Here is a 17,622-nt window from a genome sequence, read left to right as displayed (position 1 = left end):
TCATCTATCACATCTGCAGAGTCTCTCTTGGCCATGTTAGCTCACTGGTCTGGGGATCAGGACGTGAATGTACTTGGGGTACGGCCGGCATCTTCCCATCTGCCATGGGAGTTAAGGTACCCCGAGGCTTTTGTGCAGAGCGAGCCTGCTGAAGTTGGGGGGCGGGTGCCCTGAGCACAGCCGCCTCTTCTGGCCACGTCTTGGGGCCAGGTGCTGGGGGGGGGGGGGCCACTGGAGGGGACACTTCGTGAGTGCCAGTCCCACGGTATTGTGTCTGATGACAAAAAGAGATGGGATCAGAGCACAAGGACACTTGTTGAAAAAACACAGGCCGCGGTATCAGACAGACCTGGGTCCAAACCCCCAGCTCTGCCTCGGATCAGCCACATGACTTGGACCAAGGAACTCAAACGGCTTGTGACCTTCCCATCTGTTAAGAGAGAATGTTGTGAGGGGAACCAGCCGCACAGGACCCGTCACTGGGATGGTAGGTGTTAGGTGGCTGTTGGCCACCAAGTCTCTGGGCAGTTTCGAGGGCGCAGGGGGAGACCGGCAAGGGGAGCCGACTCCCCAGGCAGGTGATGTCTCTTCTTCGTCCTCCCTCCCTGCCTCAGGGCTGCACTGGGTTCACGGAGAATCTGGAGAATCTGGCCAGGCTGGAGTTGTCAGTGGGTTTCCCCTCTCCTGGCCCTAGCTGATAAGTATATCCTGCCGGATAAAAACACACCTACCCTGCGGTGGGACTCCCAGGCCGGGGGTTCTCCAGCCTCAGGGAGCGGGCATCGCGTTACAGGCTAGCTGTGGTTCGATCCAGCTGAGGTTCCCGGGCAGTGGCGAATGGGTGTGAGGTCTTGCCGCCACCCTGCCATGTTCTGGGACTGAGCGGGGGCTGTTGCTGCCCCTGGGGAAGAGGCGGGCCGGGCTGGGCAGCGCGACAAGGTACAGACCATGGCTTCTTTTCAAGCCTGTCTGTAAGTGGTCGCGCCCACTGAGCTAAGAGACAGAAGCCCAGCAGCCAGCACGGGGTCTTACCGAGTGTTCTCAGCCACAGCCGCAGACTAGCTCAGTTCTCCCCGTGACCCTGTGGCCGCAGGTCCTGTCACTGTCCCCTGGAGACCTGAGGCACAGCATGGGGGGCGGTGTGTGTGGAAGGCTCTAGCCAAAGCCTGAGTTGGTGGCAGAGGCTGGATTTGAACCCGGCAGTCCGGTGCTTAACTGGTAGGCTGGTTCCTCTTGAATCTAATTCAGAAATGCAGTTCGAAAGGCTCCTTTCACTTTCCTGATGGCACGGATCACTCCAGGCACTGCAGGCCCGTGGGTGTGCCAGCTCCGAGTGGCCTCCCCAGGGCCCCACGGTGGCCCTCTCTATCAAGGGTCTGGCTAGGTCAGGGCCCTGGGCAACACCCACCACTGTGCATGCGAAACCCGACTCCCTACTTCCTCAATCTTCCCAGCAGTATCGGGGTTGATCTGTTTTCTTAACTGCTCTATTCCATCCCTCGTTGTTTTTTTAAAGTTTGTTTATTGATTGATAGAGAGAGAGAGAGAGAGAGAGAGAGAGAGAAAGAGAGAGAATCCCAAGCAGGCTCCATGCCGTCAGTGCAGAGCCTGATGCGGGACTCGATCCTGTGACCGTGAGATCATGCCCCAAGCCGAAATCAAGAGTCGTATGCTTAACCGCCTGAGCCACCCGAGGCGCCCCCATCCCTCACTACTTTTTATTGAGGTGAACTTTACATAACGCAGACCACTGAAAAGTGCACAATTCGGTGGTATTTCGTACAGTCACAATGGTGTGCAAGCGTCATTTCTACCCAGTTCCAGAACATTCTCGTCACCCCGTGCCCGTTAGCACTCTCTCCCCACTCCTCCCTGCCCCCGGGCCCTGGCAACCTCGAATCTACTTCCTGTGTCTAGGGATTTGCCTTTTCTGGACATTTCACGTGAATGCAATCATGTCATTGTGATGTGGCCTTTCGTGTCTGGCTTTTCGCGCAGCATGACGGTCTCAAGGTTCATCCACATTGGAACGTGCACCAACGCTCCAGTCCTTTTCACGGCTGGATAATATTCCAGTGTGTGGAGAGAGCACGGCTTGGGTATCCACCCGTCTGCTGTCTCCACCTTGTGGCTAATGCGAGCACAGGCATGCAGGTGCTGTCTCAGTCCGTTTTCAGTTCTCCTGGGCATATACATACACACACCGAGGAGTGGAAGGACTGGCTTGCGAACTCTGTGCTTAACTTGTCGAGGAACCGCCAATCGGCTTTCCACAGAGGCTTCGCCATTTCCCATCCCCACCAGCAGCACGGGAGGGCTCCAATCTCTCTTCGCCCTCAGCAACAGGCATTTTCTCTCATTTTTTGACAGCTATCCTCAGTGTGTGTGATGTGTTCGTCCTCCTCTTTGAAAGCAGAGCTGGGACACCATCCGGCCCCACCTCACGGATCCAGCCGAGGAAATGGGTTCCCAAGGTCACCCCAGAACTCGAACCCTGGGCCTGTGGCCCCTGCAGCGCCCCGCCCCCACCCCGGGGCACCGTTATTAGTAGGGAATGAATGGCATGCAGAGAAAGATCCTTGGGTACAAACACGCTGGGACCAGTGAAAAGCAGCTGACCCAGCCCTTAGAAAAAATCCGGAGCAGACGACCCGGAGGACGCCCAAATTTCAGAAGCTACTCTGAACCTCAGGCAATTAACAGCAACGACCTCCATCGGGTTCTCCAGAAAACTACAGGTTTCTTTTTTTCTGGTACCAAAACACAGGAACAAAGCAGTACAGGTTTCTTAAAAAACAAAACAAAGGAAAACACACACCAATTCACTCAAACCTGGTCTTGTTTTTTGTTTTTTTGTTTTTTTGTTTTTTTTAAAGAAAAGACCTTGGCTCTCACCGGCTTTTGTTCCAGCCAAAAGTGGTGGCAGCAGCAGCATGGGCCCTCCTAAGTGGCTCCCATCTGGGAGTCTCCGGGACTAACCCCTTCGGCCACAACATCGTTTGATCTGCCACCTTGGCCATCAAGGGAGCAAATGAGTGGCTTGCAAAAAGGCCTGTCCCCTTTCCAGAGAGACAGGATGCTGGACTGCCTGGCCCTGGAGCCCAGCTCTGCCCCCTCCCCGCCCACACTGGGGCCCGTGAATTTGGTTAAGTGACAACTTCTCTGGGTCTCAAGTTTTTCTGCTGTAAAAATGGGCTGTTGGGAGGATGAAGCGAGTTAACATGTGACGTACTCAGCAGCCCCTGTCACAGAGCTGGTGAACAAGGTATGTATTCTCTGCTGTAGCAGCCACAGGTATTAGGAGGGTGACAGGGTCAACCCCACGTCCCCCACATCACCTGCATCACAGCAGCAAAGCACCCCCTTCCCCACCGATAACAGGCAACCTGGGGTATATTCCCCCAGGACTGGGTTCCTTAATATACGTTATATATATGTATATTATATATGTTACATATATGTATCACATATGTGAATTCATTATATATTCATATATTCATTTTATATTACATTCACATACATAATACATATTCATCATATATTCGCATATACATATGTATCCATATGTATCCATATGTATCCATTCCATTTCTTCTCTTCCTGTGACGTCAGGAGTGATTCTGGCAGACTCCACCTGACTTTGACACGTGTGGTAGATTCTCTAAGCTCTTTGCCCCTGACCTTTGGGGAGAGGTGCCTTTGGCGTTTTTTCAGTAGCAGTGGTCTTTGTGGGTTTGCTGTCTCTGGGCACGGCGGCGAGAGGAAACTACAGAGGATTCCACGTGCCACAGACGGAATTCTGCAACATACAACGAACGGCACCCTCGCTATCAAGGTCCTCTATTACCTGACAGTCTAATGTCTGTCTGTCTTCCAGGGAAGGGAAACTTGCAACCGTTTTCTGGGCAGGACAGAGTAGCGACTTCCTCTGATAGGGCCGGAAGCCACCGAGGCAACGCCAGTGGAGAGTGCCTGTCAAGGCATCGATCTTACATCAAGAGCCAGGATCCAGGCAGCTGAGACCCAAAGCGCTTCAGGTGTGGCACAAAGGCAACCTTCTGTTCGGAAATCAAATCGAGCGACATCGATAGTGCAAACTTAGGCAGGAGCCGCTGTAAAAATTAGAGCCAATCAGAATGCCTTCCCCATCAAATTGTTTTATTAGGCTAAACAGCTTGAACGACTCATTTTGTTCGGTACCCTTCTAGAAAATATTTCAAGTTTTAAATGAACTTCCAATACATAAAACAAAATTACTTTACCATAGACAAATTTCAGATCAAAATACAACACTCTGTTTTCTGTTTTCTTACAGTTATAAAACCCAGTCAATACAAACTACATAAAAAAGATAAAACACTTTCCGTGATCCTCGGTACAAGAGAACAGCACGACGGCAACGTGTTCCCAGAGCACAAACCCCGTGCGCGCGGAGAGGGATCGACCCCCGGTTACCCCGCAACACACGGAAGCGGGCCGACAAAGTGCATGCTGCCGGATGGGACAAGGCGGACACACCCCCTTGGCATCAGTGTTACTTGTAAACCATGAAGCAACTCTGTGAGAAAAGTTACGGATTCAAAATTACTTCAACTTCGCTACATTTCACGCCAGCACAGGAACAGAAAGTTACTCCACAGAACAAACCCACAGAACACACGAGCGCACGTGGACCACAGGGTGTTTGAGACTGCGACGCTCCCGCGAACTGTCCCACAGTGTGAGCGGTACGACTCTCTCGGCTGCAGCTTCCCCGTCCTTCAGGTCGTTTCAACGGTCCGTACCAGGTCCTTCGAGTAGCTTCTGCGTATTTCACGGCAAATCTCTTGCCTCTCAGCAGCAGGTGTTTGTTTCGAGATCGGGATCCCTGGCTGCACACAACACCACCCCGGCTGAACACACGTCTAAGCAGACTGCTCAACCCGGAATCTTCCCAGATAGCAAAACCTGCGGGATTTACACTCAAACGATCTGTCTGTGTCGTGTCAGAAAATAGAAACGTGTTCGTTCAACAAATGCTTGTGTTTTAACCAGATGAGTCCTGACACGGCGTTTTTTTTGAGTTGGCTATTTATGAAATTCTCCTTACGGTATGAAAAGCGGCAAAACGGCAAATCAAAAGTGTGCTAAAACCCACTTCTCGACAAGGGCGACCGTCAGGTAGTTACGCCTGGAACCACACGGGCAACCAGCCGGGCCAGGGCCCACAGTGAACATCAGCCCTGAGTCTCGGAGAGTCCAGTGGGATTTACAGCCCCGTTTTAAGGAATTCCCTTGACACTTTGCTCACAGCAGGAGAGCTGCATCAAACAGTAGAGACCGAACGAATCTACGCGTTTATAACGAGCTACGGATGGACCTCCTTCCCAGACAGACACGTGCATCCCTGTCGCCGGGAACATTAACAGCGATAAAACGGACTCTGCCCCAGCCTGCCTCCGGTGCTTCCGTGGGACAGTTCCTAACGAGGGCGGGAGGGGGCAGCTGGGGCGGGGACGTGCTTTTGTTCAATCCGCTGACCACCCCGGTTCGGCGGAGGCGTCACCGCACAGCAGGCTGCCGCGGCCACGGCTCCTCCTTTTGTACGGCTGTCACAGTTCACAAATGGTACGATTCGAAACAAAGTATCACTGCGTCCCTGGCCACTCGAAGGGGTACAAGAGTGAGGCACCAAACAAATGCTGTGCTACCAGCGGGTCAAAATGAAAAGAATCCCATCAGTAGAAAAAGCCACTGATGATTTAACTAAGCAAGTGTTGCTAATATCTGTGCTTTTCTCAACTAAAGGCCTCTTGGCACACCTCCCACCACAAAATTACCTGCCCCCTGGAATGTGGCTGTTTTCAAGGACAACTTGAATTCTGAGGTCCCATGTAGGAAAAAAAGATGCTGTGAACCCACATACATTGGTTTGTTTTGAAGCTGATGACACCCTTTTGCCCCCCCCCCCCCACCAGATCCTACCTAGTTTTTTTACAAAGCGTTAAGAGTCAAGTTCAATGAGCACATGCTAGATTAATAATAGCACATTTATTTTCTGGAGTTTCTTCGGAAGCAGAAATCCCTTTTGAAGAAAATAGGAAAAGATGGTCTCTCTCTGATTGTAAACGAGTGGTTCTAATTTCCGATTCTGCTCACAACTTGGAGTGGTGGTTTTAAGTTCCGAGCCCACCAAGAGACAAGGAGACCACGGTCTCGCTCTGCTCTGGTGGATACAATGATGGTGCAGAGCCCGGGGCCCGGCCCCCAGGCTCTGCGTGTGGCCGAGACACAAGGCTCGCTTCTGCAAGCGTCCGAGCCACCCGGGGCCTGACCACGCCTTGCCGGGCCATCTGAGGCCCGCACGGCGCCTCGTGGCCTGGTGCTGAGGTAGAGTACGTGTGGCACCTCGAGCCCCTTCTCCCGGCTCAGGGAGGAGCCCCGAGGGCCTCCGGGCAGGCGTGGCGGGCGGGCCGAGCTGGGGCCCAGGGAGACTGTTCTAGCCTACAGCTGCTTAAGGAGCCTCCACTGTGTCGTCGCGGGCCGGGCCTCGGAGGGGAGGCTCCGGCCCAAACTCTCACCCGGGAGGAGGGGGGGGTGGCGTGGACTCTGGGAAGCTCCCCGGGGCCTGGGGGACGGGTCTGGCTCTCTTGCAGCCAGGGCCAGCTGGCTGTGGAAAGTGCTAGTCACAAAGGCTGGGTCAGGAGCTCCTAGAAGAATGCCTTTTCAGTAAACACTTTTAGGCGAATGGTCTGGGGAACAAGAAGAGTTGTGTGTTTGTTTTTTCTTTTTCTCGCCTTTTTGAGATACATAATTTAAGCAGTTAAAACCTCCGGCTGGGACAGGCGTAGGATGAGGAGCAGAGGGCGGGATGGGAGGGGCAACCAGAGGGTGTAAACAGGATGAGATAACCTCTTCCACCCTGACCCAGTCTCTACACTGGCGCAGGGAGATGCGACAGGCGCGGAGGGGCCTGTTTCCCCGGAGGCCCCACCAGCGGGGTCCTTGGGCGGCCGCGGCGGGTCGTGGGCAGGAGGACCAACACTGGTTCAAACAGCGCTTCTCAGTAAGCGAAGACCACTCAAGAAATGGGGAGAAAATATACCCAAGTGACGAGAGCACACAGACGGCTCCCTCACGAGGACGTGGGTGCGAGCCCCCACTGGCGCCTGTCTTTCTCTGTTTTGGGACAGATCTTTGCAAGGCCGGGGGTGGGGGCGCAGAAGAGACACGCAGAGTGAGGGGCCGCCTCCGTCTCCTCCAGACTGAGACTGCCATGTGCCTTCACAGAAGAGAGAGAGCAAACCACAGAATCGGATGCTTTGGAAATTCTTCTCAAAGGACGACGAGAATCCACCCCAAGGCTGCCGACTGCTCAAGCTAGAAGGAGCCCCAAGAGGTGGCCCAGCACACGAGCCCCCTGGAGAGCATCCCGGGCCGGGGGGTCACCTGGGCCCTGCTTGAAAGAATGCAATTTTACTCATCAGCTTTCTTAAATCTGCACAGGTACACGACAGATTTAGAGCAAAAAGTATATAAAAAGCAAGAATCGCTGTTCTGGATGACAGAGTGGTTTTAGGGAAATCTCTAGAACTAGGCCTACTTCTGAAAGCTCTCTGAAGAAGGCTGTGGCTGCTGGCCAGGGGCTGCAGCCAGAAGGCAGAAAATGGGCAGTGGGCAGCGGGGAGAGGAGGAGAGGGAGCACAGGTTGAAAATAACAAAGACTTTTGTCCTCAAAATCAATGAAGTACAAGCTCCCCCTTCCCCACATCACTCACTCAACTGTTTACTAAGCTGTTCGTCTGCAAGGAGCTTTGGAGATGGTGCCCAATATCCTGCCACAGGTAAGAACCCTCTCACCGATGCTGGCGTGCTGTCAGTCACAGCCGCAAGGACTCATCCTAGGGGGCACTTCCAGAGACGAGCACTCAGTACCGCAGAGGCCACCCATTTTTCCACGAGGCCACTCTGTCTCTGTGTCCACTGCTGGCCTGAGCCATGCACACCGGCTCGCTCTAAAGACATCCCCACAGGCCAGAGCCTCAGGCCTCCGGAGGTCCTGATTCCAGCTCCCAGAGCGCCTACCACCCACACTGCCGTCCCTTGGGGGGCCCCAGGCTTGCTCAGGTCTCTCTGATGGTGGCACCTAGAACTGGCAGCTAAATGCAGTGGCCCAGGGGCCCATCTGGGGCAGCCCGTGGATGAAGGAGCAGAAGACGTCCTTTTCTAGCTACCAGCCCACTCCCCCAACAAACACTATTCTTTTTTTTTTTTTTACAAAATTTATTATTATTATTATTTTTTTACTGTTTGTTTTTGAGAGAGAGACAGCACAAATGGGAGATGGGCAGAGAATGGGGGGCGGGGAGACAGAGGACCCGAAGCAGGCTCAGTGCTAACAGCAGAGAGCCCGACACGGGGCTCGAACCCACAAACTGTGAGACCATGACCTGAGCCGAAGTGGGACGCCTAACTGACTGAGCCACCTAGGCGCCCCATAAAAAATTTACTTATTTTTTAAAGTAAGCTCTATGCCCAACACGGGGCTTGAACTCACGACCCTGAGATCAAGAGTCGAATGCTCTACCAACTAAGCCAGTCAGGTGCCCCTATTCTTTTTTTTTTTTTTTTTACCGTGACAGTGTCCATTTTTTTTTTTTTTTTGAGAGAGAGAGTGCAAGCTGGAGTGGGGCAGAGAGAGAGGGAGACAGAGGATCTGAAGCGGGCTCTTCACTGCCAGCACAGAGCCCGATGTGCAGGGCTGGAGCTCATGAACCGTGAGATCATGACCTGAGCTGAAGTCAGATGTTTAACTGACTGAAGGTGCCACTCTTCTTTTTTTTAAACAGTTGGCTTGTGTTCACATTGTCAGTGATTCCCCTCCACCCCCCACCCCGCCACGTTTTTTTTCTTTCTTTTTCATTTAGGAACTATCTCCTCTGAACCTAGATACAAGACTTTCTATTTAGCCATGTATTAGACTGTAGCATCACTAAAGACCCTAACACCCAACACTTCATCCCTCCCAGCACTTTTCTCTGCCTTTTATACTTTTATACAAATCACTAAGAAAAAGAGTAAAAATGGACACTGTCACGGTACCACAGAAGCTGTTCTCAGTGGCACTGTCTGGCATGGCTGTTCGATCCATTTCTCGGCCCTTGTAGCCCTGTTTCTACTTCCTGTTTTATTCACAAAGGTACTAAGAATGACTTTATACAATGTCTTACATGCTGCTAAACCCGCCAGTCCCAGAGTGCGAACCGGAAAGGAAGCGATGTGATGAAAGGAATTAAGTAGCTCACTTTCTGCATCACTTTGTTAAATAACCCTTCTTTATCCAAAGGGGCGGAAGCTCTACACACACACACACACACACACACACACACACACACACACACACAGACACGCACGTACCTGTAACAAATTCTGTTTGTTTTTTTGCTTTAGTTTCACATGGCATCCACGTTAAGAGAGAATAGGTATACTGATCTCAAACAGAGATCTAGAAAATATCCAGTTGATCTGACCAGGGTACTCTACTACTTGTGGATTTTAAGGGAAAAAGAAAAATCAACTTCGGTAAAGAATTTAAAGTATTCTTAGAGGGCTTCATGACGCAAATTCGGAACGGAGGGTTATTTAAAACAACTCTAAGTGGTCTAAGCACGCATTAGGGGATGCTGCAGCTCTACAGAACCATCCTGGATCCAGATATTAGAGCAGTGGAAGGAGAGCAGTGGCCTGGGTCCAGGAAGTAAATCATTTTATCAACAGATACATCCATTTACTTGTAGGTCCCACGGTGGCAGACGTCCGAACGCGGAAGTGCCGAGGTCAGGACGCGCAGCGAGGGCACCGACGACCGGAGGCCGGGCTGGGTGGCCACGGCGGCCACGGTCACACGGTGGCGCCAGGCTCTCATCGCCCTCACGGCTCTGGTCCTCAGAGCAGCCCGAAGACGTAAACACCCCTGTCGTCCTACGTCTACGGGTAAGGAACCGGGCTTCAGGGTTAAAGGGCTCCCAGCGGTCACAAAACAGCCTTCGGTGCAAGCCCTCAAACCCACCTGTGCCTGGCTCCGGGGCCCGTGCACGCTCACAGCCACTAGGCTTGCTTGCGCACGTCCATAAAGTGTTTACACAGGTTTTCCTCGAGATAATCGAAAGGAAAAGGCTGGGGCCCTGAAGCGGTAAGTGTCGGTTCTCTTGGAAACCACTTAGGAAAATGTCTCACGCCTGCTGCCAGACCCGCTGGTGCTGACGTCCTGTCATCTGGGGAGAAACTCTGCCTTTCACCCTCAAAAGCACAAGCTTAAAAACTAGATCATGTCGGAGGGTAACGGCAGTTCTGTCGCTAGCTTTTATCTGGTCTCTACGTTATTCCCGGGACGCTAGGTTTTTAGGAACGGGCAGAAGTCTTTTGGGCACCAGGGATGCTGGGTAATTCCTGTAAGAAACCGCTCCGGGAGGAGGAAGGTCTGACTGGAGGAATCGATGGGCCTCGGGGCGGCTCGCTCCCCTAACTTACCGACCAGGGAAGGCGACAGGCGCTGGCGAGGACAGAGCCCGCCGTGCGCCGTGCGGAGAAGGCGCGTTCCACTGATGCTCAGAAAAAAATCCAATCGCTCGTGATTTTAAGCATCCTGCAGTTCTAAGTTGTTTGGTCAACCTCAACCTTGTCCTTTGGAAACACTTTCAGATTTCATTTTAAAACTCTAGACTGTCAGAATGAAAAGAGAAGAGGAATCTACTAATGAGCCTCTACTGTCATCAAAATTAAAAGATTCTCGGGAAACAAATTCATGGAAATACACTTAATAGCTCCTTAAACCAACCACAGTAGCACCTTAAGACAAAGAAAAACAGTAGCCCCAAGCATCTGAATTCCCACCGCTGGGTCAGATTACAGGTAGACACCTTCTCGGGTCTGATCCTAACAAGGATGGAGAGTAAGCCCTCTGTTTTACACAGCAGTGGTGTTTAAATATACTACTTTTCTACATCATGAAAACATAGCCTTTTCAAGACTCTTTAAAGTTCAAGTTGAGTTTCAAGTAATCACTTTGCAGCAGCTCTAGGAGAATGACTGTTCCTCCTGATTAAAAGTGCCTGTTTAAAAAAAAAAATAGTAAAATGGAAAATAAGCCTTAGAGAATTGTATTCCTCAAGGCCGCCTGCTGCTGGCTTCCAGGCTTTTGTTAAAGGACAGAATGTGTTGAATTCTCCTAAATTGGCAGGGGGTCAAGCACAACACCACATAATGAGGTAGCGGAGAACAGAGTTTTTCCTATAAACACAAAGAACAAGGGAATAGGTGCATGTAATTCTCATCCAATTAAACAGGAAACACGATAAAGCGAGCTACGTATAGTCATATTCATACCAAGTTCACGGGTTTAACTGGAAAAAGTTTTACCCAAGGTTCTAAAGTATGCCTTATTTGTAATTGATAAGCAGGAACAATAAAAATAAAGTTTTAAAACCTATGAATTTTACTTAAATGCTAAAAAGTAAGGTCTAATAAATATAATTCGTTGACCAGAAAGATGAGCCTGTGTCTACTTGGGATCTGAATCATCCAAAGTGGCCACATATTTATATGGGTCGTAAGAACGGGCGATCTTTCCCTGTGTGATCTTATGCAGCATGTATGGGCTACACCTGTGTAATTGCTACACCCAACCAACGTGGGGCTTGAACTCATGACCCCAAGACCAAGAGTCACCCGTTCCACCAAGTGAGCCAGCCAGGCTGCTTAACTTATCAGATATCTGATGTGATGAGGAAGGGAAGAAGTCTAAAGACCCAGTCACTGACAGAACTTCGGGGACAGAACTGAACATGAGCAAACCTTCCTCGACCGCATGCATTTAGACCAAAGAACACAGAATCTTAACTGAGCTCCTCAGATGTCATGTAAATGCATTGTAAAGGTGAGAAGTATTTATAATTAAAAACAGAATCACGTGAGAAACATGCAAAAGTTTTAAAAGTTTTACCAGTTGGCTTGCAAACAAACAATAGCAAACATAAGAGTTCAACACCACTGAGACTTTCCCACCAGCAGGCAGCAAAGCCTTGACCTGATTTCATGTCCTTCTCCAACCTGGGTAAGCAAGTCACAACCCACCTTTATACCATGCATCTCCATCATTTCTGAACTGGCTAGGAAGAGTACCTCAGGGGTTATTAGAGAGCTAGCAAAATACTTCCTTCTACCTTCGAAGACACACTCTCTTCTCCCTTACTGTACACGTGGTAAGAAAAGAAATATAAACGAAGTTTCTGCTCTTTAAGAATAAAAAGTGCTTTTCTGTCAAACACACTTAGTACTTCCGTTCTTATAACTTTAGTCAATTCTTAAATTTCCTATCCTATCGCTAACTGACAAAGAAAACCAAAGACCTTTCAGCTGATGTCTGTATAACTTTAAAGGACATGTTTGAGGGCTTACGTTATACCACAAATGATTATCTTAGGACTGAAAATACTTGCATGCCTAGAAAATTAAGCGATTGTCTCAGAGGCTGAACGGTGAAATGATAATACAAAGACCTGGCTTCTGCTTTGGGTTTCTACTTGCATGTGAGGTGGGAAATGAAGCCGTATCTCCTGGGCCTCAGAGACTGCTCTCTGTCCAGTGGGGCCACTGCACCCATCATGGAGAAGTGAGGATCACAGCAGTATGTTCTGGAAAACACCCAGAGGCACGTGTAAAAAGCAATCAATCCCAACACTAAATGTGATCAGTGGTATTAGGTGTGCTGAGCATAGTAGGGTCCTCCAAACCCTAAAGAACATATGGAAACCACAGAAGTGTGTGTGTGCACGTCGGGCACTTTGTGTGTTGTATCTGTACTAGTTTCTCACTCTAGAATAGGAGGCCAGCACATCTGCATACAAAGCCTCTCATTTAAAATCCAACAAAATAAATCGCTCTTGGAGAGGGCTTCTCAATCCCACAAAGAACATCACTTTGATCACAAGGGTACTGTACTCACTGGCCAACCATTTCCTGACTACCTGCTGTGTGTCAGGCACTGGGGTTAGCAGATGGCCAAGACAGGGTCACTGCCCACGAGGAGTTTACAGGCTAGAGGGAGAGCAGCATGACAGCCCCCCCAGAAATCCAAGCAGAATCCCTAGGGGGTCCTCCATAAGCATTTGCTGATTAAACCCAGGGCAGCTTTTCTGTACAAATCCGTCTCCTCCCTTCCTGGCTCCCCCAAGGCTCTCACAGACATGAGGGGCAGCCACGGAACGAGAGCAAGCTCACACTTCCCTTCCACCAGGTGCTTTTTAAGGGGGTCCCAGCACCTTTTAAATCCATGCAGGGGTGCCTGGGTGGCTCAGTTGGCTGAGTGTCCGACCTCGGCTCGGGTCATTATCTCATGGCTCGTGAGTTCAAGCCCCGCGTCAAGCTCTCTGCTGTCATTGCAGAGTCTGCTTCTGGTTCTCTGTCCCCTTCCCCTGCTCAAGCTCTCTCAAAAAACAAACAAACAAAAACAAAACACAAAAACCAAAACCCAAACATTAAAGAATAAGTAAATAAATCCACGCAAAGTGCCACCTCATTCTTTCCCCAGATATTCAAATGTCTCCATCTGACCACAGGAGGCATCTTCTAGAATCAGAAAGGCCAACAAGAAGGTAATACTGTAGCATTTTTAGCACTCCTTGGGAAACTTTTTGGTCTGGTACACAGGAGGAGGAACATACCAAATGGAACCCCAACGGACCAAGGCAGCTGACGAATTTCTCTAAAAACCCAACTTACTACCATGAGTAACTGAGGTGACACAGCAAAGACAGCCCTATCCCTACCAGGTCAATATAAGGATGTGCTTCCTGCATATTGCAGGGAACCCCCCTCCCACCCATGAATTATAAAAATGGCACCCCAAAGCATCACGAAAGTGGTAGTACAATATAACAGGACACTTTAGCACAGGGAGCACACCATCCATCATCGCCCAAATATTCTTTTCTGGTTGCTGCGGTTTGAAAACAGCCTACTGTTACCTATCAACTCCTCACAGCAATGAAATAAAGAACTAATGAAAGAAACAAAGAGTTCAAAGATTTCCAAGGCCAAATCTTTACAGCTATATCGACTATACTAGTTGGTAAGCACTGTTTTAGTCCCACTGAAGGAATGCAAACACCAGGTAAAACTTACTATACAGACTACGACTCTATGAATATTTACACCCAACGTGAGTTGAACATAGTAGTATAAACTGAAGGGCCACAGGCTCAAGGATTTATCGGAAGCACCAGGAGACAGTAATATATGTAGTTTGGAACTACAATTTTAAAAGTAAACATGTATAAACAGACTTACCAAGTCACATAACACACACACACACACACACACACACACGCACGCACACTCTGTCCCTCACACTTTTCCCTCTCACAGGATAGAAGCACTAACACACACTCACACACACACACAAAATGAAAAACAAAAAACAAACCCCCAAAACAGCACTTCATTTTAAATTAAATACTTATATGTTTGAAAAATCTATATTTGGATGTTAAACAAACAAACAAACAAACAAACAAGCCTACTTTAGACTGTAGCCTACGAGAGATCCTTTAAATATTCACTGACTCTAACCCCGAAACAAGTTTCCTTCTGTTGGCGGGATAATGAAAATAAATTGCACTTCCCCCAATGATATTCATTTAAAATTTTAACATCTATCCTCAACTGCCTATTCCAACCTACGCCTGGTAAAAGTGCCTTACGGAAAAAGAAGTATTAAAAATTTATCGAGAAAAAGATGTTTCAAGGCATAAGTGGAATGTTAAAACAAACCTGCATGAAATGACTTAAAATTTATTTCACAATACTGAAGTAACTGTCATTTACAAAAAAGTCACGATTAATTTTGGAGCCTAATAAAATTAAATATATTCCTACCCTTCAGCAGAATATTTTTATATTTATATATAGGAAAATAACAGTTTGGCACTTAGCAGTTCTTGTTGGTTATTGCATCCCGTATTATGTGGCAAATTTATTTTAAAAAACATCATCTAATTTCTGCAGCTACCGTGTCAATGAACTGAATAAAAAACTAAAAAAGAACTGTTTTTATAAAATGAATTGACTAAGTCATGCAGGCACTGATAATATTGCAACAATATTGCAATAACCCATTCACTCCTCAACAATGAATTGTCTCCTTGGAGAGGCCTGGTGTGGGAAGAATTATAAACTTCAGAAATTAAGAGAATGGCTTATGAAGAGAATTCAGAATTAAGAGAAAGCCTGCCATGGCTTTCACAGGACATCCGTTACTGCTTTACTGTATGTCAGATGCAACTTCTGAAGGCCAAGGTTCGGTTCTGTTCAGGAGATTTTACCAAAGAAAATTCACTTCTTCAGCAATTTGTTTCCTCTAAAAAACGAGTATCTAGCTGTCAAAAAAGAAAGTCTGCTTTCTTTGCAGTGGCCGCGTAGCTTGCTTTGATGAGAAGACATCCCAGGTATCACTGGGACGGTGTGCGGACGACAGCTGACTGGTACACGATTCAGAGGAAAAAGGCCGGCTTTGCTTTACGTCTCGAATTCGATTGTGTTACGTGAATGTGTGGCAAATCTGGCCCGGGGCCTCTGATACAGAAGATAGACACCTCACGCCTTCTTTCAGCAGTATCTTCTCCACACACAACATTCTTTAGAACCCCCCCCCCCACCCCGACAAGTCTTCCTTCAGCAACGTTTACAGCATTGTACTGACTCCTAACAGATGCAAGAAAAAAAAACCGCAGATAGGAGGTTACCCTTTTTTCTGTTCACGGTTGGGGAAACACAAGCGAGGTTTCCTATGCATGTTAACAGCGTATAAGCATTCCATCTAGGAAGTTTCTAGAAGAAACTCCTATTCTCAAATGTATAAGCAAAGGATACATTGATACATTTATTAATCATTAAGACAAAATACTGCTTCTTACAGCCATTTACTGAGGGCGGTGGAAACTGTAGAAAACAATTAAAATTGAAGAGCTCTGTATTAAATTGATTAGAAACCTGACATTACATAAAATTCAAATTATGATGTAACCAAGCACTTTGAAGTCCCCGATTTCACACTAAGGTGGCATAATTCGAATGGAAAACAAAGTATCTTACAAGGTAAGTGCTACTAATGACAGATTTTCTCCCCGCGGTGGGAAGTGCGGCAGCACGGGGAGACAAGGGAAGGTGGGAGAGTGGAGAAGCAGAGAAGAGATGAATTTGCTCTACTATGAACAGAATGAAATTAAGTTGAGGTAGTTTTATTCTACCAGCCAAACTTTACTTATAATGTAATTTGTCTAAAACTCTTGCTAGTGAACGGCATCGAGAAAATTCTGCTACAAAGACTAGATTCTTAATGCAGGTTCGCGCTCTAAGACAGGTTTTCAATCCGAAACAGTAGTAAACGACACTCTGTGTGCTTTCAGACAGATTAAAGTTTTTTGATCCCTATATATTTTGTCTGGACAGCTTGTGCAGTCACAGCAGACCTTGGTCACTTGTCTGACTCGGGTCTTTCTTCTGTAACATCCCTTACTCTGCTAATCTCCTCGTGTTTACAAAATGGTTCTGGTTAACTGAACAGGAAGAACGAACGGCACGGCACGGGACCCTTCACAGCTCCGAGAGAACTACCCCAGAAATTACGGCATGACGTATCTAAGTTAACACAGAAGCTAGCAACTGCCTTTAAACTCGCACGAGGGCTGCAACCTGACTCATTAATTTATCGAACCTTTAGATTACTAAGATAGAATGTCATGAGAGAGAAATTTTATCTTAGTTTCAATTCATGATAATATAGTTTAAAAAAGATTCTGAGGACACAGTACTAGTAGTAAGTGGAGACTACGTGGCCCGATCTAACATCTTAGGCACAAACCTGAATCTGTCGGGCAGGGTTAGGCATGGTATTTCCTTTCAAGTGCAGCAGGAACGCAGTCTCGGTGTGTTTGGATACGTTGATTTGCATATACGGATTTCTGTTGTTTCCCCCAGCCAGGTACCGGAACACAGCAGTCGCTCGGAAAGGAGTCCCCTTCCGGGAGAATGCACCTTAGTACGCTAACTTCGATATTTTACATGACCCCGATTCCCACTTCCCTTTGCCTCTACCGGATAGTTACTCCGTTCGTCTGCAGACACATCTACCTGGAGGAACGGATTCCTCCAAGGGAGCTTTTTCGACAGTCACGGGTTCTCCGCGAGAGGAGCTGAAGCGCGGGCTTCTAAGCGTTACAGTAAAACCACCGGAGATACGCTGCCACCTCTGGTCCCCTCGCAGAAAGCCAGGTTATGGTGCGCCGGGTCAGGAGCTCTGCCTCCGCTCTGCCGCCTCTTCAGGGTGAATGAACACGGATACGGAATAGGCCTTGCTGGAGCTGCAGGCGGAAAAGCTTGCAATTTGCAATACGTAAGGCTGCACAGCCGGTGCGGCGGAGGTCGGACGGGAGGAGCGGTTTGGTATGGTGCCACGTCCCCGTGCTTCTTTTAAACTCACGCACGTAGTCGTAATTGGTACCTGAACCACAAGAAGCAGCACAGGTGATACAACAACACGTCTTGGAATCGCCAGAAACAGCTCCAGCAAAATCGCCGTAACGTGCT

General features: G+C 48.6%; 1 protein-coding gene across 1 annotated transcript in view; it reads right to left on the bottom strand.

Annotated features, from left to right (window-relative positions):
* Window positions 1-9,192: 9,192 nt before the first annotated feature.
* The window catches only part of GAN (gigaxonin), a 59,809-nt gene continuing 51,379 nt past the window's right edge, over window positions 9,193-17,622 (bottom strand). The window contains exon 11 of the mRNA XM_049622965.1: window positions 9,193-17,536. Coding sequence (XP_049478922.1) covers window positions 17,355-17,536 — 182 coding nt within the window. The 3' untranslated portion in view covers window positions 9,193-17,354. The remainder of the gene's footprint in view (window positions 17,537-17,622) is intronic.

The sequence above is a fragment of the Panthera uncia genome (genome assembly GCF_023721935.1).
Source record: "Panthera uncia isolate 11264 chromosome E2 unlocalized genomic scaffold, Puncia_PCG_1.0 HiC_scaffold_20, whole genome shotgun sequence".
NCBI lineage: Eukaryota > Metazoa > Chordata > Mammalia > Carnivora > Felidae > Panthera > Panthera uncia.
Note: the sequence above shows the minus strand (reverse complement) of the source record. Positions and strands in the feature narration are given on the sequence as shown.